This window comes from Artibeus jamaicensis, unplaced genomic scaffold (assembly GCF_021234435.1).
Source record: "Artibeus jamaicensis isolate MK-2021 breed Jamaican fruit bat unplaced genomic scaffold, CSHL_Jam_final contig_787, whole genome shotgun sequence".
NCBI classification, from domain to species: Eukaryota; Metazoa; Chordata; class Mammalia; order Chiroptera; family Phyllostomidae; genus Artibeus; species Artibeus jamaicensis.
Window position 1 is genome coordinate 5,758,078 of NW_026521972.1, and position 21,185 is coordinate 5,779,262.

Below are 21,185 nucleotides of genomic sequence, written 5' to 3' on the forward strand. Positions count from 1 at the left end.
GTGTGATTTTGTAGATGATCTCAGTCTTTACTCATTTTTAGAATAGAAGAGGTGGTATGTTGCAACTTTCTATATCCTAAGCAGAAGTAGAAGCTCCTTGATCTTACTTTTTTAAATCCAGTCTGAGAATATCTGTTTTAAATGGGATGTTTAAATAATTTACATTTAATTATCAGTAAGGTTCAGTTTATGTTTACCATCTTGCTGTATATTTTGTCTTTATCCCATCTGTTTCTTCTTTATCTTCTTTTCCATTCATAGAGTGTATTTTTAAAAATTTTTCCATGTTGTCTTCATAGTCTTTTCTACTGTTTTTTTTTTTCAGTAGTTGCCCTAGGATTTACAAAATACATCTTTAATTTATCGCAGTCTACCTTCATATACTATACGGTTGGCCAGAAAGTCCATTTAGTTTTTTCCATAAAATAAAAGACATATTTTCATTTTCACCAATAACTTTATTGATTTGGACATTTTGAGTATGTCAGCTGTCTTCTGCTATTGGCTTCTAGCACTTAGAGGCCATGGATGCTGCTAAACATCCTCTAATGCCTGAGACAGCCCCACAGCAAAGAATTATTTGGCTAAAACGTCAGTAGTACCAAGAAACTTTGCAAACCACTTTTGACACATTCGATCAGTCACAGCACCTTCTCCCTACATAGCACAAATCTTTGAGTTTGAGTTGCATTTTTACCTCTCTTGGAATAAAACATAATATGCCAAAAATGTTGCATATCTTCTTCCATCTTCAATATTAAAGTGGCTGCACAAAAATTTTCCAATTTTGATGTTGCTTTTCACGCATGCTGATATGATACCTGTTGCAATACATTGTAACAAAATTGTTTCCAATGAAGTTAAAGACAACTAGGCACTACTAGAGTCCCTATACAGAAAAAAACTAAATGAACTTTTTGGCCAACCAAGTATTTCCCACTTCATGCATAATGTAAGAACCTTAAAACAAAATGCTTTTATTTCACTCCTCCCGTTCTTTGTGCTGTTGTTGTACATCATACTTCTACATATGTTATAAACCACACAATGTACGTTACTATTTTTGCCTTGAGCAGTTACCTTTTTTATTATGGTAAAATAAGTATAAAACACAGCTTGCCATTTTAACCATTTTTAAGTGTGTAATCCAGCAGCATTAACTACATTCAGTGTTGTGCCATCGTCACCACTATAAATTTCTCAAAATTCTCATCACCCCAAACAGAATCTGCAATAACTTTAAGCAATAACTTCCCATTCCCCCTCCGGCCCCACACCCTGCCAGCCTCTAATCTGCTTTTTGTCTCTATGAATTTGCCTATTCTAGATATTTCCTGTAAGTGGAATTGTATGAAATTTGTTCTTTTGTGTCTGGTTTATTTCAGTTGGATAAGTTTTGAAATCTGGAAGCATGAGTCCTTCACCTTTGTTTTGTCTTCAAAATTGTTTTGACTCTTCTGGGTCTTTTTGAATTCTGTTAGAATTTTAGGATGGGTTTTTCCATTTTTGCAAAAATGTCGCTAGGATTTTGATAGAGATTACATTGAATCTGGGACTGTTTTGGGTAGTATCGTTATCTTAACAATGTCAAGTCTTCCATTCCATGAATGTGGGGTCTCTTTCCATTTATTTTTTGTTTTTTAAAATTTAGCAATGTTTTGTACTTGTCACTGTACAAGTCTTTCCACCTCTTTGATTAAATTTAGTCCTGAGTATTTCATTCTTTTTGATGCTATCGTAAATGGAGTTGTGAAGTTATTGGGGTTTAAAATTTTTTTCCAAGTCACTAATTACTAATGCATAAAAATGTAACTTGATTTTTTGTGTTCATTTTGTATCTTGAAACTTTGTGAAATTTGTTTATTATTTCTAACAGCTGTGTGTGTGTGTGTGTGTGTGTGTGTGTGTGTGTGTGTGTGTGTGTTGACTCTTTAGGGTTTTCTAAATAGAAGATTAGGTATCTGTGAATAGAGATAGTTTCCCTTTCCAATTCGGATGCCTTTTTTCCCTTCTGGCTATAGCAGCCAGTTCCATGTTGACTACAAGTGGCAAAAGCAGGCATCCTTTCCTGTTCATCTTAGTGGAAAGTTTTCAGTCTTTCACCATTTACTGTGAGGTTGGCTGTAGGCATTTCATATGGGCCCTTTGTTATGTTGTGGAAGTTCCCTTCTCTTTGTATTTCATTGAGTGTTTTTGTTATGGAACACTGTTGGATATTGTCAAATGCTTTTCCAGTATCAGTGGAGATTATCGTGTAGATCTTTTCTTTCATTCTGTTAATGCGGTATATTACATTGATTGATTTTCATTTGTTGAACCACTCTTGCATTCCTCGGGTAAACCTCACTTAGTGATGCTGTATCATCCTTTTAATATGCTGCTGAATTGAGTTTGCTAATGTAGAGGATTTTCAAATCTATATTTATAAGAAATCTTGGTTTATAATGTCCTCTCGTAGTATCTTTGGCTGGTGTTTGTATCAGAGTAATGCTGGCCTTGTTATGAGTTAAGAAGTGTTCCCTCTTCTTCAGTTGTTTTTTTGTTTGCTTTTTATGGAGTGGAGAGAGTTTGAGAAGAATTGATGTCAATATTTTAAGTGTTAGAATTCATTAATGAAGCCATCTGGTCCATAACTTTTCTTTATTGAGAGGTTTTTGATTACTGATTCTTCTTACTTGTTCGAGGTCCAGTCACATTTCTCTTTTTTCTTGAGTCATATTTGATAGTTTGTGGGTTTCTCAGAATATGTTCATTTCATCTAGGTTATCCAATTTTTTAATATGCTGTTGTTCATAATGTTAACTTATAATCCCTTGTATTAATATAAAGTCAGCAGTAATGCTCTCTTTCATAGCTAATTTTAGTAACTGCAGTCTTCTCCCTTTTTTTTTTAGTCGTGTAACTAAGGTTTGTCAATTTTGTTGATCTTTTTAAAGAACCAATTTTTGGTTTAGTTAACTTTCTATTTTTTTTAACATCTGTATTTTATCTTCACTCTGTTAGTTTCTTGCGTTTGCTATCTTAGGATCTAGTTTGCTCTTTCTTTCCTGATTCCTTAAGGTGTGCAGTTAGTTTATAGATTTGAGGTCTTTTTCTTTTTAACATAAGTGTTTACAGCTACAAATTTTCCTCTGAACACTATTTTTGCTTGATCCGATAAATTTCAGTATGTTTTTTCTTTTTCATTGATCTCAAGGTATTTTCTAATTTACCTTGTGATCTCTCTCTGACCGATTGGTTTAAAATCTGTATTGTTAATTTCTACACATTTGTGATTTTTCAGTTTTCCTTCTTTAATTGATTTTCTGGCTTCATTCCATTGTCATTGAAGAAGATACTTTGTATGATTTCAATCTTTTATAATTTATTGAGACTTACATGGCCTAATTTATAGTCTATTATGTGCACTTGAGAAGGATTTTTATTCTGCTGTTACCGAGTGCCATGCTCTGTATGTATCGGTTAGGTCTAGTTATTTGTACCGTCGAGTCCTCTGTTTCCTTGTTGATCTTCTGTTCATGTATCCTGTTCATTATCGAAAGTTGGTATTGGGTATTGAAGTCTCCAACTATTGTCATAGGGCAGTTGTCAGTGTTTGCTTCTTATAGTTTAGGGCTCTGTTGTTTTGTGCATGTATTTTTTATAATTTATATCTTGATGAATTAAACCTTATATATTCTTTAGTATTCACCTCTTTTAACCCTTTGACTTAAAATATGTTTTTCTGATAACAAGACAGTCACTCCAAGTCCTTTGCTTACTATTTTCATACCTCTTTTCATCCTTTTACTTTCCATCTCTTCTATTTATCTAAAGTGAACCTCTTCTGGACAGCCTATAGATATTCTAATCCATTCTGCCAATCTCTGTCTTTGATTGAAGAGGTCAGTGTATCGACATTGTAAATAATTATTGACCAGGGATTTGTTTCTGCCATACAGCTATGTTTTTGTAGGTGTGACATGTTTTTATTCCTCAGTTTCACCATCACCGCCTTTGTATATTTAATTGATTTTTTGCAGTGTACGATTTTGACTGCCTTCTTTTTCTATATTCTTTAGCTATTTTCTGTGTGATTACCTTGGAGATTACAGTTAACATCTTAAACTTATAACAGCCCCGTGTGAATGATGCCAGCTCAGTTTTAATAGCTTACACACACTCCGCTTCCGTGCTTCTCTGCCCCACCCGCTTTCCTTGTGTTATCGTCATATGTCCTATCTTTGTGCACTGCGTGCCCGCCAATACCAGTTTATTGTTTTATGCATTTGCCTTTTAAGTAAAAAAAAAAAGTCAAATATATTGCTCTGTATCCCCTGTTTTCTATAAACTGGTAATTAAATCTAGAGACTCAAAAATAATCAGTGATTTTTTACAACAATAAATCAAATAGTCAGTGTTATTGATTCTTCTCTTTCATTGTTCTGGCCGAGCGTTCAGTTTCAGCCGACATCCATTATGAAGCGTCCCTCCGAGTGGTCCCCTAATGGTTTTTCTCCGTAGCCATCGATGCCGGTTACCGCAGTCCGCTGTTTCGTTAGAGGTTGCAGACTGGTGATGTTGTGTCATTCATTCATACTGCTGTTGTTGGAATCTGCTTTTAAAAGAATGTTATTTTAGTCGTGCTTTAAATCTTTATACTTGCTCCTTCATATTTTGAAAGGATAATCTTTCTTGTCAGGGAGACAGCCTCATAGAAACAAACACAGGACAGAAGAGACTCAGTAACTCTGGGCCCTTTTAACAACATTCCAACATTTCGCTCTCTCTCCGTTTGATCTCTTTACTTCTAAATTCTAACCACCAGGGAAGTAAGAGAGCCTTTTATCTAAAATTTTTATATCATTCTCCAACCCAGAAAAATGGTCATCACTCTGGGGAGCTTCTTAAGTCATGCTTTTACTTAATTCTGCGTTCGTTCACCTTCTAAATGAAGGTGTTCAAGGGCAGGGATTCTGTTTTATCTATTGCTGTATAACAAATCACCCCAAAGCTCAGAGGCTTAAAACAACAAACACTTATCCTCTCACATTTTCTGTTGGTCAGGAACCCAGCTGCAGCTTAGCTGGTGGCCTCTGACTTGGTCTGCAGCAAGGCTGCAGCTGGGGTGTCGGCCAGCTCAGGGTTCTCCTCTGAAGGCACTGCTCAGAGCGGATCTGCACCCACGCTCACTCACTGTTACCAGTAGGGTTTAGTTCTTCCTAAGCCGTTGCCAGAGGCTTCCCTCAGTTTCTTGCCACCTGGGCCTCCTTATAGGGCAACTCCCAGCATGGCAGCTGGCTTCTCCTCAGAGCAGGGGAATGAGAATGAGAGCAGGAGGGAGCTCTCTTTGTACCTCATTTCAGAAGTTTCATGGCACCACTTGTCATGTGCTTTCATTAGAAGTAAGTCACTTAAGTCCATCCCACATTCAGAGTAAAGGGCCTAAGTAGCAAGAGGCAAGGATCACTGGGGCCAACATTATAGAGACCACCTACCACAGACTCCAGTGTATGTCACCTGATGGCAACCGAGTCTTTGAAACATTCCATATGGAGCTTCTTGTTCTTCGATGTTGAAAATAGCATCTTTGTTGTTGAAAGTCTGACTGTAGTCTACATTATAGAACTTAGTCTCTGACCAAAGTGAGCCTTATTGGGTAAACTCTCCTGGTAGCAATATTAGAGTATTTTTTAAATTATAATGCATTCTCTTATTTTCATTTTTTTCTTGTAGCCCTGGTTGTTGCTATGAAACAGCTATGACGAGATACTTCTATCACGGCCGTACAGAAACCGTGCGGTCATGCACAGTGGAAGCAGTCAGGTGGTGCCAGTCCATGCAGGATCCGTCCGCCAGTGTGAGTATTTGAGAAGAAAAAAATTAATGGATTTTCTTTGTTCTAAAAGAACTCTGGCCCTTAAACAACCTAGCTTTATCTCAGTTCCCATGAATCAGTAAAATACTTTCAGACACTTTTTTACGAAGTTTTCAAAAACATTTGTTTGTTCATTTGCCAGTGAAGCGTGTGCTCGGAAAGAATAGGAAAGGGAAGAAGCCCATTAGTGTCATTCTCTAGGCAAAGCATCTTCAATACTTTGCACATTTCACTGCTATTGATCGACCTTTGGAATAACACCAGTAAAATTCAGACACTCCCAAGGCCTCAGAAAGGAAGCTTCTCTTTTCCTCCTCCCCTCCCTCCTCTTCCCTCCCTCCTCTTCCCTCCGTGCCTCTTTCCCTCTTCCCTCCCCAACTCCTCCTTCTTTTTCCTTTTCTTTTTCTTGTTTTTGACGTTGCTACCAGTCACTGATACTGAAAGAAATTCTCGGCTCAGGTCCTTGGTGTCACCAGTTTCTGACTCACTGCCTTGAGCAGATTACCCCATTTGTTCAAGCCCAGGTTATGTGCCCAAATCCTAACTGCAAAGAAGGCTGTGAAAGTGAGTGAATGCACTTTGGAGAAGGCTGCCTCCTACCAAGGCTCACAGAGTGGGATGTCCTGAAACACAGGAAAAGAATTCAGATGCTGAGTAGACAAAATTTCCCCCCTCCCTTCTTACCCTACTTGCATTTTCAAGATGGGCCTCTTTATAATTCAGAGTTAACTCCTCAAAGGCCTTTCTTTGACCACCTTATCTTAAAAGATCTTCAGCCTGTTGTTATCTGGACCTGATTAACCCCCTGTTGGCAGTGAAAAGGGCACCAGGTGTTGGATTGGTGGAGTCAGACCTGACCTTGGTTCAACAACCTCAGCACTTGAGTTCTGGCTAAGAAAGAATTCAGAGCCAAGACTAAAACTTTAATAGAAAGTTTATTTAGAAAGTCATAGAAGTAGGAGAAGTGACCTGTAGACAAAATGGGGCAGCAGAGCTGTGCAGGCTCAGGGAGGAAATTACAGAGACAAAAGGAGATCCCTTTGGTGCGCAAGAGAAAGAAAAACACACTGAGAGGAAGGGGACGGGGGAAGGTATGGGCTCCATAGACTGAGCCACCTTAAAAGGAAGCTTGTTTGTTTGTTTGTTTGTTTGTTTGTTTAAGGGTGGTACATTTTTATTTTTATTTTTTAAAATATATTTTATTGATTATGCTATTACAGTTGACCCATTTCCCCTCCACCCTGTACCCCCTTCCCACCTGCATTCCCCTACCTTAGTACATGTCCATGGGTCATACATATAAGTTCTTTGGCTTCTACATTTCTTATACTATTCTTAACATCACCCTGTCTATTTTGTACCTATCATTTATGCTTCTTATCCCCTGTACCTTTTCCCCTGTTCTCCCCCTCCCCACTGATAATCCTCCATGTGATCTCTATTTCTGTGAATCTGTTCCTGTTCTAGTTGTTTGCTTAGTTTGTTTTTGTTTTTATTTTAGGTTTGCTTGTTGATAGTTGTGAGTTTGTTGTCATTTTACTCTTCATATTTTTTATCATTCTCTTTTTCATGGATAAGTCCCTTTAATATTTCATATAGTAAGGGCTTGGTGATGATGAACTTCTTTAACTTGAACTTATCTGGAAAGCACTTTATTTGCCCTTCTATTCTAAATGATAGTTTTCCTGAAAAGAGTAATCTTGGATTCAGGTCCTTGCCTTTCATGACTTTGAATACTTTACAGCTCCTTCTCACCTGCAAGGTTTTTTTTAGACAAAGCAGTTGATAGTCTTATGGGAGCTCCTTTGTAGGTAATTATCTCCTTTTTATTTGCTGCTTTTAAGATTTTCTTCTTATCTTTAATCTCCGGTAATGTAATTACAGTGTGCCTTGGTATGTGCTTCCTTGGGTCCAACTTCTTTGGGACTCTATGAGCTTCCTGGACTTCCTGGAAGTCTATTTCCTTTGCCAGATTGGGGAAGTTCTCCTTCATTATTTTTTCAAATAAGTTTTAAGTTTCTTGCTCTTCCTCTTCTCCTTCTGTCACTCCTATGATTTGGATGTTGGAATGTTTGGAGTTGTCCTGGAGATTCCTAAGCCTCGCCTCATTTTTTTGAATTCTTGTTTCTTCTTTCTGTTCTGGGTGAATTTCTTCCTTCTGGTTTGTGGTGCTATATGTGGGGGAGGGGTCCAAGAAGGAACAATGCCACTTACTCAGCTCACTTCCCTTGCTACCCACAAGCAAATTGGGCCCTTCTGGTGCTGATTCCTGGGTGGGTGGGTTTGTGTACATTCTAGGACCCTGTGTGTCTCTCTAAGGAACTGTCCTGGGAGGCTGGGAGTTTCTCCTGCCACTGCAACTGCCACAGGTTTTTTCAGTCAGGTTTTGAGGCTTTATTTCCCCATGACGGAACCTTGGGTCGTACAGTCTTTCTGGCTCCCCAGTTGTTCCTCCTGGTTTATCCTCACACATCTGCCAGCTGCCACCTTGCCTTGCATCCTTTACACCCCAGCTGCCCATTTTCACCCCTCTGATGAATGTTTCTTCCTTAACTCTTTGGACTTCCATACAGTTCGGTTTTCTGTGAGTTTTGGTTGTTTTCTATTGTTAAATTTGTCGTTGTCTTACTTTTTGTTGTGCAAGGAGGCACAGTTTATCTATCTGTGCCTCCATCTTGATTAGAAGTCGAAAAGGAAGCTTTTCCTAATGTGGTTGAACATTTTCGAAATCACAGATTCTCGTTTTCATATATTAGAACCAGAACAGCTTTATATGTTTGTTTTATACCTGTCTTTTGGAAGCCTTTAGACAACATGGTAGTTCCTTTCCACTGCTGTTTTGGCATTACATTTGTTTCTTTACTTTTGATAGACGTTGTATATATTAATTTATTTTAATTTTATAGAGCTGCATCATCATTATTTTTCTGTAACTGTTCTTTAGTTTGAAATCAGAGTCACTTCTTTCTTTATGCTTCATAATGTCATTTCATTGCCTCCCACAAGTTCTTGTTGTTCTATTTGAAGAGAAAGATAATCAAGATGCAGGGCGTATGGGACAGAAAAAGCAGTGGAGGGAGCGAGGAAAACACACAGAAGCCTGTGTCTCAAGATCTTCCTAGAAAACTTTTTCTTTCCCAAATTACCCAAATCCTAATTACTCTGAACTCAGGTTTTTTATTTGTTTGCTTTCTGTACAGTTTGTTATTGAAGTGTCTCTTAATTTTTAACACAGCTTCTTGAGCGGCAGGAAAAGATGTTACAAGCTTTTGCAAAACATGATAAAATGATGAAAGATTGTTCAACTGGAAAAGGTACTTATATTGTAATTATTCCTTTCAATTTCATGAAAGAAAAAAATTTTTTCATGCTGAAAAGTTTCCCTGACTTCAGCTGTGGAATTCCATTGCAGGATTTGATCGTCATCTTTTAGGTCTGTCGCTCATAGCAAAGGAGGCAGGCCTCCCTGTTCCAGAGCTCTTCACGGACCCGCTCTTCTTCAGAAGGTAAGGAAGTGTAGTGTTTGGTAACGTGACCGATTCGTTTCTTTTCTCCTGAATGTTGAAAGCTCTTCAGAAACAATGGTAACTTCTTTTAGGCCTCACATAACGTCTTTTCTTTGTGTCACGCAGTGGAGGAGGTGGCAACTTTGTTCTCTCAACAAGTCTGCTTGGTTATTTAAGAGTCCGGGGAGCGGTGGTTCCCATGGTCCACAATGGCTATGGCTTCTTCTACAATATCAGAGACGACAGGTGAGGCCACGCCTTGTTTCTTGTGTTCTAGGGTAAGGATGCTGTCGCTCTTGTTTGAATGTCTTCCTACACTGGGATTCTGATTGTATTGTCATCTGTCACTTGCTAATGGGTACTTATTTTTACCACTTAGGCATTTAGTGTGTAACTGTTTCTCTGTCCTGCTTTTGAACCAGTCATTGAGGTGTTTTGTACAGAATACCATTTGTTTGACTTAGTGATCATATCATCGTCATCCTCAAAAGTCTGTACACATATAAACATCTTTGTTCTATGCAGGGTAGTTTTGGTAAGTTCGGAAAAAATTTGACAGCCTGTAAATAGTAGCCATAGGCAGTAGTAATGAGATCAAGACAAGAGGCTAGATAGATTAATTTATATTAAAAAATAAGTTTTACCCATTTAGATGCATTTCATTTGGGTTGTTTGGGGTTTGAGTTAAGTTTACGGAAAAAGTAAGAAAGAAAATATTAAAACCTGGTAGGGGAAAGAGAGATGGAAAATCAGGTCATCTAGAGCTGGTAGAAAAGCTTGAAGGTTCTCGTTCACACAGCCTGGTAGTTTCGTCACAAGGACCTTTCAAAGAATGGCCAGCTTTATAAAAATACTGTGGCTGCAGTCAGCATGCAAATAAGTGAGCAGAGATTTGCAGTCACCTGAGATGGCACTTCAGATGGAACAGGAAGATCTGGAATGACGATATGTATGACATATTTCAGTTTATACTGTATTTTTATACTTTTCCTTTTTTAAAGAGTTTATAGTTGGTGTTATTTTTTCAAAATGTTACCAGCTGCTTCCATATCAAATGTGATAGTCTGTTACACTTGAATTTGATCTATAAGTCCTTGGATTATGTATTTTCACAGTTTGTGTACATTAATCTACAAATTAAAGGTTGAATGATAAAGGTTACATATGGATCTTATTGATCAGAATAAAGTGTCAGAAGTCTAAAATTATCACCATATACAGGTAATAAGTAAGCATTCTAACATATTCCCTGACAAGTAGTAGATTCCATATTGCATGCAATGATAAGAGTTTTTGCCAGATACACCTTGATTATCTGACTTTTTGAAAAATACATTTTTCATGATCCTGGGTCAGAATTTTCATTCTGTCATTCAGAAAATATTTAGTAAAAACTTGTAGTGTGCCAAGGTGCTCAAGACACAAGACAGACAAGTTCCCCTCTTGTGTAGATTTTATTTTCTACTTGGGAAAGAGGGACAAAGGCAACTGAATAAGCAGGATAACGTCAAATAGTGATGAATGCTGGGACGTCCGCAAGTTGATGTGAGAGATACCAACTGGCAGGGACGTGGAACCCTGCTATGTATGGAGGGTGGGGCAAAAGCAGGTTCACAGTTGCAAGCACACAGAACACAAGAGTTTATTCTTGTGTTATTATGTATTAATTACTGTATTATTTTATACACAATGTAAACCTACTTTTGGCCCACCCTCTAGTGTGATCAGGGACATTGTTCGAGGTGATAAGGAAACTGAGAGGTTAAGGACGAGAAGGACTTAATCATGTGAACAGTCAAGGAAACAGCTCTCCGGAATCTGATCACTGCTTTCTACCTCCAGTGCTGTCACCGAGCTGAGCCACTCTCTTCTCCCACTTCGGTTATTGCAACAGGTCCCTCTGTGGTCTTCTCATTTCCACTTTCCCTTCCCTCCAGGTCATTCTGTCTACCCAGCAGCCCCAATGGTCCTTTTTAAAATGTAACTCTAGTCATATCGTTCTTCTACTCAAAACCCTCCAAGGGCTTCTTGTTTTACTCACAGCAAAATTTAGATCCTCGTGTGAGACCCTACATTTGACCTCATATCTATATCCTACAACTATCCTGCTATTACTCCACCCACACTGGCCTTCCTGAACCTCAAACACACCAAACAAGCTTCCTTCTCAAGGCATTTACCGTCACAATTTCCTCAGTTCTAGTACTCCCCTTCCTTGTAATAATATGCAAGAATCACTCCCTCACTTTATACAGAGATTTGCAGTCACCTGAGAGGCCTGCCCTGACGATGTAAAATATTGAAAGCACTTCCCCCTGCCCCACACATACCCGCTGCATTTAACACTTAAAACCACCCAGTATGTGTGTGTACATTATAAATGTTATTCTCTCCCATCCTAGAATATAAACCCACAAGATTTGTTTGCTGTTATATCCCCAGCTCTGTAACATGCCTTGCAAATACGGTGTACTCAGTAATATTTTCATGTGACATTGTTGCATGTAAGTGTACAAGTCCTGGGGTAGGGACAAGCTTGGCCATTTATAAGGAAAAGACAGGCAGCATTGCTATAAGTTAGTAGTTGAGTGGGAGAGTGGTAGAAGCAGCAGCAGCAGGGGAAGAGAGGTGCAAGAGCTAAATCCTATAGGCAGCATTCGTAACCCTGAGTGCACATTAGGATCAACTGGAAAGCTTTAGCGATACTGCTGGAGAATACAGATTTGGTTGGGGCAGCCCGTTGGTGTAGGGCCCGGTAACATGGTAAGAACTTTGGATTTTCTCCTAAGAAAAATGGGAGGCATTTTACCAGGTTTGAGCATGAATGTTACATGTGGTATTTACATATGAGAAAACCACAGGCTGCTATATGGAATACGGGTTAGGTAGACAGTGATGTGGGAAAGAATGAGATGAGGGAAGTCAGGAAGCACAAGTGAGTGGCACAGTGCGGTTGTGATATGAAGGTGGAGAGGAGTGCAGGGATTCGAGAACACAGTTTGGAGGTGGAGCCGGGAGCACTTAATCACAGATTGCTGATGCTGATGGTGGCATTTCATGGGGTGGAAAAAATGAAGGGAGGAACAGGTTTAGGAACATGTTAGGGTAGAATAAAAAATTTTGTTTTGTCCTGGTCAGATGGCTCATTTCGTTGGAGCATTGTCATGTACGCCAAGAGGTTGCGGGTTTGATCCCCAGTAGGGACATGTCCATTGATGTTTCTCTTTCTCCCTCCCCCCGCCCTTTCATCTCTCTCTAAAATCAGTAAATATATCCTCAGGTGAGGATTTAAAAAACTTTTGTTTTGGACATGTTGACTTTGAGCTAATGCAGGAATTCACTATAATTATATAAGAGAGGACATTGGAATGGAGGCAGTTGGACCTGGAGGATGGAGTCTGGGCAGAGGTCAGGACTCGAGGTGTTCCTCCAAGTCGTCACGGTGAACACGCCCAGCGTGGTTTTAAGTGGAGCGCATGGGTGCGGTCTGGAAGGGATTTTTTTAATTGGTTGTTAAATGTGAAAATTATATAACTTAAAGAAAATTGGTTTATTTTATTAAATAGCATTTTATTTTAAATATTACATGCTCATTATAAAAATTTTGTAAAATATTGAAAACTTTAGATCATATTATAAATATTTTTGTGTTCTTTATTCTTAATATCATTTTAAGCTATTCCCAATGCCATTAAAGATATGCTTTGAGATACTTAACGGTTGGGTAATGTCTAGTCTTAAGGATTTTCATAATTTATCCAACCTCCTACCTAGAGTTCCCAGTTTTTCATTACTACAAACAGTGAAATCCATCCTTATTTCATCACATCATTGCCAACTCTAAGCATTATAAGGCATTCTTTACAATTTATAGGAAAAAATAATATACCTTGAGTTTTTTAGTGATGACAAAGAACTTTTTTTGTTACTGGCATCTGTGTACATTCTTTTGTGAAGATACTTATTTCTTTAATTTAGAAAGATAACTGATTTTTAAAAAATTCAGCTTAAATAGGAATGTTGGTCTGTGCAAAGGAATATACTTAGATGTTGCTAAGTATTTGAGAATTATGTGCAGTGTAGCTGGAAAATGGCAAGTTACATGAAATCACTAGGTAGAAACAAGGCAGGAAGGACTTCCTGTAGGTTCCTGAGTTCTTTAGCAAATATCATCCACTCAGACATTAGCTTCATTGTTGTATACTGGGCCAGAGCACGTTTTCATTGCACTCCGCTTCCCTGAAGTACAATACATGTCAGTACTGCCCTTTTTAGTGATGAGAAAATCGCATGGTTGTCCACACTTCATTACACAACATTTTCATTTTAACTTGAGCTTCATGCATGTTTTGCTAGTAAAAAATTTGAATGTCTGGAAAGGAGAAGGCTAGTTCCAAAAGAGTCAGTAGCCTGATTTCTACTCTGAGCCCACAGAAAGCCCGGCTTCTTTCCTATTTCCTTTAGCTTCTGGGGCCACTTTTACCACCTGCCGGATGAGGGATTTCTTCATCAGGCGGAATTAGAGCAGGGGCGTCAAACTCACTTTCACTGGGAGCTGCGGCAGCCTCTCATTTGCCTTCACAGGGCCAAATGTAATTTTAGGACTGTATAAGTGTGACTACTCCTTATCTAGGGGCGAGGGGCGAGGAGCTCAGCGCTGCCGCCGGGTAGAAACAAGGTGCCGGGCCGGATAAAACAAGGCAGAGGGCCGGATTCGGCCTTCGGCCCTCGGGCCTTGTGTTTGCCACCTTTGACCTAGAGGGAGTAGGTGGAAGGTGGGCCCAAGAGAGTTTCTTTCTGGCTTTCCTAGAAAGAGCTTTTTTTCTCCTCTGTTTTATTACTTTTTTACTTTCTTCAAGTGCTGTATTTTTCTTTAAAAATAGTTCCAGTTTCATTGCAAACCATGACAAGAATTCATGTTCCACCTCATTCTACTTAGAACACATTCAGGAAGGTGTTTTGTTTTTGTTTTGTTTTTTCTTAAAAAGAAGTAGGTTTGTTTTAGTGCAGTAAGACCTTCTCCAGAGCACTCTTGAGCCCTGGCTAGTTTTTGTGTGAGTCTCTAGTCATGTAGTAAATTAGATGTTCCTCGCATCATGTATACATATGGTTTTATTTTCTGTTGTGTCAGGTTGCATTTAATGTCAGCAAGAATTCATACTTCATATATTAACAACCAGACAGAATAGAGGTCATATTGTTGGGAGCCTTTTTGTGCTGTGATTTTTGCGTAGCATTTAATCATTTATTATCTGTGCTTCACAGGTTCGTTGTGGCCTGTTCAGCCTGGAAGTCATGTCCGGAGACGGATGCAGAAAAGCTGGTTCAGCAGGTTTTCCGTGCGTTCAGTGATATGATGCAGCTGATGACCTCTGCTCATCTTTAGAGACTGGTTATTCATGAAGCACTGACCAAAATAGATCATTTAAACTGGGTCCTGGGAGTGGGCTGGTGAAGTAAGATAGGGAGGAATGTTGACTTGAAGGAAATGTAGAAATTAGAAGAATCATGTCCTCTAAATTTATTCTGACACAGAAAGAAGAAATATCATTTTTTTAGCTTCCTCTGATGCAGCAGCAATGCAAATTTTTATAGAGTGAATATAGAACTATGCAAAGTTTAAGGTAATCCTCAACAATGCAAATCTACAAGTTTTAACAATGCAAGTCTTAACTTTAACTTTTAAATATTTTTATAGGTACCTGTATAGATTATAAATTCTCTCCCTGAACATCATTGTAGAGCAGTGATTTTCAACCTTTTTCATTTTGTGGCACACACAAATGAATTACTAAAATTCTGTGGCACACCAAAAGAATGTATTTTTGCCAGTCTGACAAAATAACAGGTATGATTTTGCTTCATTCGCACCAGATGGTTATTGTTGTGTTGGCTGTTGTCATTTTCTTACTTGGTGGCCTGAGGGAAAAGAGGCCAGTGCCCCTGACTAAATAAATAGTCAGGTATTGCATGTTTTAAAAGCTGTTGCTGCGCACCGGGTTGGAAACTGCTGTTGTAGAGTCTATCTTTCAAGCACTTTAACATTTTCTAGTTGCCAAAGGGTACGGAATACATGACTTGGGTGCTCATTTCCCTGGAATCAATGTCTTTCGCAGTCACCACAGGGACACGACGCTCACTGTGTTGGGGAAAGTCCACTGCACTTGAACGGTGACGTGACAGAAGCAGTTTCTCTTGGACAGATGGAAGAATTAAATTGTAGGAAGATTTACACCCTCTGACACATAAAAAAATCCTAACACAATTTATTTTAGTATGTTATTGTAATTAGTTTTGTGAATATAAAATTAAAGCACTTATATATAAAACTAGATGTCAGGATTAATGACTTTAAAAGGATTAAATGTGGAATCATGTTCTCAGGATTACGCTTTTTTTCCTCAGTTCAATTTTGTAGTTTCTACCCTCAGAAAATAAAACTTAAAATCATGTAGCTTCTTGTTTTGTTTGGCTGATTCGTTCCTGTCTGACTTTATACTTTCTGATCTGTTGCATATTGTTGTGTAATAAATCATCGCGCCCAACTTACTGTCTCCCAAAAATTTATTATTTCCATGACTGTGCCAGTCGATTGTGCCATTTGGAGTTTCTGCTGGTCTTGCCCACGATGCTTATGCCGCTGCCACCTCAGGCTGCTGGACTTCAGCCCGTAAGGCTGAGAGGGCTTCACCCACTGTCTGGGGACTTGGTGGCTGGGACTCCTGCTCCTCGTGCTGCCTGACTGTTCACTATTTTAACTGGGACCTTTGTACTTGGCACTGGGAGTGGTCTAAGAGGGAAAGGTAGAAGTTGCAGGGCCATTGGAGGCCTGGGCTCTGAAGTCCCATGATGTCACAACTTTTGCGTCCTGTTGGTTAAAACAAGTTACAAGAGCAGTCCAGACTTAAGGGGTCGGGGGAAAGTCTCATCTTTTCTCAAGTCATTTTGTAAATACCTTTGTATACGAGCGGGCACAGGAGAGGACCTGACTGAGTGGGAGCTCCCATTTCTGTAGTACTCTATCACGTAAAGATTATATCTAGTATACTGGTTGGATGTTCTTTTTGTTCTTACATTTTTATATGTTCTGAATTTGACAAGACCATATTATTTCTTTGTAAAAAACCTTCCGAGTTGGCTTCCATGGCATTTGGTGTCTGAAGTATGGACCCTCTTCCTCACTAGTACAGTTTCGTAGGCTACATTCCCAGGTACTTTACAATCATTGGGTTGGTTGTTTCTAAGTAATATCTAAAGACTTGGGTATTTCTGAAACAGAACACCTCTAGAAGAGAAGCCTCTTTTTACTCATGCTTTATCCCCACATTGCCTAAAGTTAAAAGCCACCCGCAATGCTTTTGACAGAGGTCTTGGGCCTCAACCCAAGACCTACTGAGTCAGAATTTTAAGGGGCAGGTGCCCCATGATTCTCATGGGGTAAGTTTGGGAACAGTTACACAAGAGTAGGTTGGATTCTGTTCATGTCACTGTCCTGGTTTACCCCTTGCCCCATTCTTCTCTTGGTTAATCAGAAATTGTCTCCCGAGACACACAGCCACATTTGAAACATCTTTGGTAATACAGTACATGGTTTATTACAGGTAGGAGAACTTGGTTTGAATGCTTTACTGACCTAAACAACTTGCCACAGCAGTGAAAATTGTTACTGCTTCAGTAAACTATGGAAGAAACATTTCAGTGTGGTTAGTTTCCAAGGGTTGCCCAGCATATTTCTTTTTTGCTCTTTTGTCTAAATATATTTCTTTCTTATAAGGAGAAATGGATTCACATTCTGGGAATATTAGAATTATTTGTAAGAAGTAATGCAGTTGCTATAGAAATAGCACTTTATTATTTCCAGTGTTACAAATTATACTAACAGATAGTATGTGTGGTGATTATTCATGAGTTTTAAACATTGCTTTCAAAGAAATACTTAACGATACGTCTCTCTTTGCTTTATGGAATGAGTGTGTGCCTGTAGAGTCACCCTAAGAGAATTTTCATTTTCTCTTGGACTGTCATAAAGCTGGGGATACATTCACTTTAAAAGATCTCAGTGCCCCAGTAGAATAATTTGGAAACTTACCGTAGGAGACAGTAGACTTTTGAACAATTTATATTTTCTTAATTTGGGGAAATTGTTCCCAAAACATCTGTCATCTACCCAACTATTCAGGACCGTAAGAATTTTCCTTATGTCTGTGGGTTCTGTTAATTTCACATCTTTGTACACCTGAACTTCATGGGGGTTTTTCCCCTGTATGTTTCTGATAACCCAGGAAGAGCCAGGCTGTTCCATATTTCATCAAGAAATGTGTCATGATGACTTGTAACTCCGGAATTTTCAGTGCTGTAACATCACACCCAAATTGGGTGTACCTATATATTACAATGACTTAGAAACTTTTTTTTACGAAAGTCAGCAAAAGTTGCAGAATGATTTTCATTTATTTATAAGCTATACTGTAACAAAAGTTCATAAGTTCTGTGTCCCAGCCTGGACATTGACCATGGAAAAGTAGATGCCCTTCTGTGCAAGCAGCTGTTGGTGGGTGCCCTGCTCCCTGACCCTGCCGTTCTGAAACACCACGATCCGGTCTGCGTTCTGGATGGTGGACAGGCGGTGGGCGATCACGATGCAGGTGCGGCCTTCTCTGGCTTTGTCCAGGGCTTCTTGGACAACCTAGCAATAAAGCAGAATAGAAGACTGACTTCCGGAAACAAAGTGGGTTTTAGCACTAAAGGAAATTTAATAATTTTGCCATCCAAGCAAAAATTTTTTCATTTCTAATCTCTTTAATCTTTGTTTTTATGCACATGTATTTATATAATTTGGCTTTATAGTTATGTTCTTTTTTTTTTTTAAGATTTTATTTATTTATCTTTAGAGGGGAAGGGAAGGAGAGAGGGAGAGAAACATCAATGTATGGTTGCCTTTCATGTGTCCCCTGCTGGGAACTGGCCTGCAACCCCAGTATGTGCCCTGACTGGGAATCGAACCACGATTGTCTGGTTCACAGGCCCGCACTCAATCCACTGAGCTACACCAGCCAGGGCATGTTCTTTTCATTATAAATTCTCACACTGTAAATAATCTTCAAGTATTTAAAATATCTAACTAGTCACGAATTTCCCCTACTTCCCTTTTTAGTAAGTATTTTATTTTCCAGTTTTTTTTATTAGAGTTAATGTGCTAAAAATGACTTATGCAGCTTTTTCTTTTGAATACTTTTATTGTGTTTTTATAAAAGTAATATATGATCATTTTAGAAAAACTGAAAAATACTGAGAGGATTAAGAAAATATTGTACTTTTAAATAACCACTGTCTACATTTCTATTTTTTTTTCTGTGCTTACATATGTTTGTCATGCCCAAGGGCACAAAAAAATTTGTTTCACAAATTAAGTGTCGCATGGGGTGGGAGGCCATACTTTTTCACTTTCAGTGTCCAGCGCTGACGTGGCCTCATCCAGCAGTAGGATTCGAGGACGTCTGATGAGGGCGCGGGCGATGGCAATCCTCTGCTTTTGACCTCCCGAGAGCTGAGTCCCCTTATCTCCCACTCTGGTGTCGTATTTCTGCAAGGTAGTCATGAATGAAATTAATCCAGAAAAGTTACTAGTTATATACTGAATACACTTTTACTTCTTGTCATATGACAGTGCTACTTATAAGGAAAAAAATCTTTGGAATCAATAAAAAGTTTCCACAACAGCCACATAGTTGTCCATATAAGGTCAAGTAAGTAACAAGTGAGTAGTAAATGGGACATGCTGTGAAAGATCACAGAGGAAAACGGAAGTCGTGGAGGGACAGTGGGAGAGGAGAGAAATTAAAGATGTCCTGGTAGGGGAGTTGGGAAGCTTGATACTGCGAGTATTCTAAGCCAAAACATGGAATAAACAAACATGCAAACTGAGTGGGTTCAGTTTGTAGTGAACTGAATTCGGTATACATCCTGCGAATTAATGTCCTAAAGGCCAATGTCAGTTAAATAAAAGCTGAATGAAGCTTTAACACTTTTCAGTCATACCCAGTACTCGAAGTCGGTGTCACTGTGTTCAGGGCTGGTACGGCCAACCCACATGGAGGGTTTACTCGTATTTGGGAATGTGATTTCGAATCATAGACTGTAACCATAGAAACAAGTCAGCTGTGTTTCAGTTCAGTCCCGGGGGCCCTCAGGTGCTAGTCGACGCCTGCCACAGGATGAATGACCCCGTTCCTCAGTGCAGGGCTCTCAGGTCACCCTTCCAGGACTGCTCTTGTTTACCAGCTGCTGAAATTTTTTCACTGAACTCTTTTACCTTAGCTATCTGTCAAAGCCACAGTGACATCTCTGCACTTCGGCTACTGTCAGAGCAGCTCTAACGAGGTGATAGGGACTGTCAGGGACTGTCGGGGACCATGGAACCTGGAGAGTGCATTTAGTGATTCTCCAAAGTGAACCATTAAAGAAACAAAACCTTATACCAAAATTAACTCAACGCAGCATGTAAATGTGAAATGTAAATCCATAACTCTTTGGGGAAATCAAGGCACAGAAAATCTTTAGGGCCAGGGGCTAGACAGAGAATTGAACTTGACACCAAAAACACAGTCTGTAAAAGGAAGAGCTAACGAATCGCACCTCATCGAAGTTAAAAACTTTGGCTCTGCAAAACATCCAGTTAAAAGGATGAAAAAAACAACAGATTGGGAGAAAACATTTGCAAACTGCGTATCTGACAGAGCACTAGAAACTAGAATATATAAAAATCTTTCAAAACTGAACAGTAGAAAAACAATCATATTAGAAAATGGGTGAAGGACATGAAGAGACATCTCACCAAAAGGTAAATATAGATGGCAACTAAGAATATAAAAAGATGTTCAATATCATTTGCCATTGGGAAATGCAAATAAAAACCACAATGAGATACCACTATCTGCCTATCAGAATGGTAAAGAAAATACAGTGACAGCAAGTGCTGGCAAAGAGAGAGAGAAACTATCACACATTGCGGGTAGGAGTGTAACACGGCACAGCCACTGTGGAAAACAGTTCAGCAGTTTCCCATCAAATTAAACATGCAGCTACCGTGCGGCCCAACAACTGCACTCCTGGGTGTTTCCCCCAGAGAAATAAAGCCTTAGGTTCACAATAAAACTGATGTGCAAATACTTACAGCAGCTTATTCTTCACCGTCCCAAACTGGGGTCGGAACTGGTGCTTAAACGAGGTCCATTCACACCACTAAACACCACCCCACAACAAACAGGAACACACTAAAGATACAACTTCGGGGAAGTAGGCTGAGTGAGAAAAGCTAATTTCAAAAGGTCAGACACTGTATGTTTACATAACATTCTTAAAGTAGGAAACCACAGCAATGGAGAACAGTCAGTGGCTGCCGGAGGGGCGGGGAGTGAGGGCGGGAAGGAGGGGGCGTGGCTATAAAAGGCCAACGAGAGGGATCCCTGCGGTGATAGAAATGTTCTGTATCATGACTGTGATAGTGGACACACGAATCTACACACACAATAAAAGTGCACAGGACTAAATACCCAAATGTGTACAAGTAAAGCTGGGAAAATCTGAATCAGACAGTGGATTGTACTGATGTTCGTGTCACCGGAGGAAACCAGGTAAAGTGTACATAAGCTCTCTTTATTCCTTACAACTCCACGTGAATCTCTAATGACCTCACGATGAAGTGTTCAATTAAAAAAGGGGAGTATCCTGGGGGAACCCCAAACCTGGCTGCGGTCTGAATGCAGCCCCCACTCCTCAGGGTGCACCCGAGATACGGTGCATTCACTTCCTATCACCTCGCT

At 39.3% G+C, this 21,185-nt stretch overlaps 2 protein-coding genes across 5 annotated transcripts in view; one reads left to right on the top strand and one right to left on the bottom strand.

The window, feature by feature from the left end:
• The window catches only part of CROT (carnitine O-octanoyltransferase), a 49,448-nt gene extending 33,540 nt beyond the window's left edge, over positions 1-15,908 (top strand). For both annotated transcript variants that reach the window (XM_037129259.2, XM_037129257.2), the window contains 5 exons: positions 5,716-5,839; positions 9,093-9,171; positions 9,270-9,363; positions 9,490-9,609; positions 14,629-15,908. In XM_037129259.2, coding sequence (XP_036985154.2) covers positions 5,716-5,839; positions 9,093-9,171; positions 9,270-9,363; positions 9,490-9,609; positions 14,629-14,749 — 538 coding nt within the window. In that variant the 3' untranslated portion in view covers positions 14,750-15,908. The remainder of the gene's footprint in view (positions 1-5,715; positions 5,840-9,092; positions 9,172-9,269; positions 9,364-9,489; positions 9,610-14,628) is intronic.
• Positions 15,909-17,795: 1,887 nt separating this feature from the next.
• The window catches only part of ABCB4 (ATP binding cassette subfamily B member 4), a 78,081-nt gene continuing 74,691 nt past the window's right edge, over positions 17,796-21,185 (bottom strand). For all 3 annotated transcript variants that reach the window (XM_053672790.1, XM_037129256.2, XM_053672791.1), the window contains 2 exons: positions 18,800-18,946; positions 17,796-18,049 (listed from right to left, as the gene is read on the bottom strand). In XM_053672790.1, coding sequence (XP_053528765.1) covers positions 17,843-18,049; positions 18,800-18,946 — 354 coding nt within the window. In that variant the 3' untranslated portion in view covers positions 17,796-17,842. The remainder of the gene's footprint in view (positions 18,050-18,799; positions 18,947-21,185) is intronic.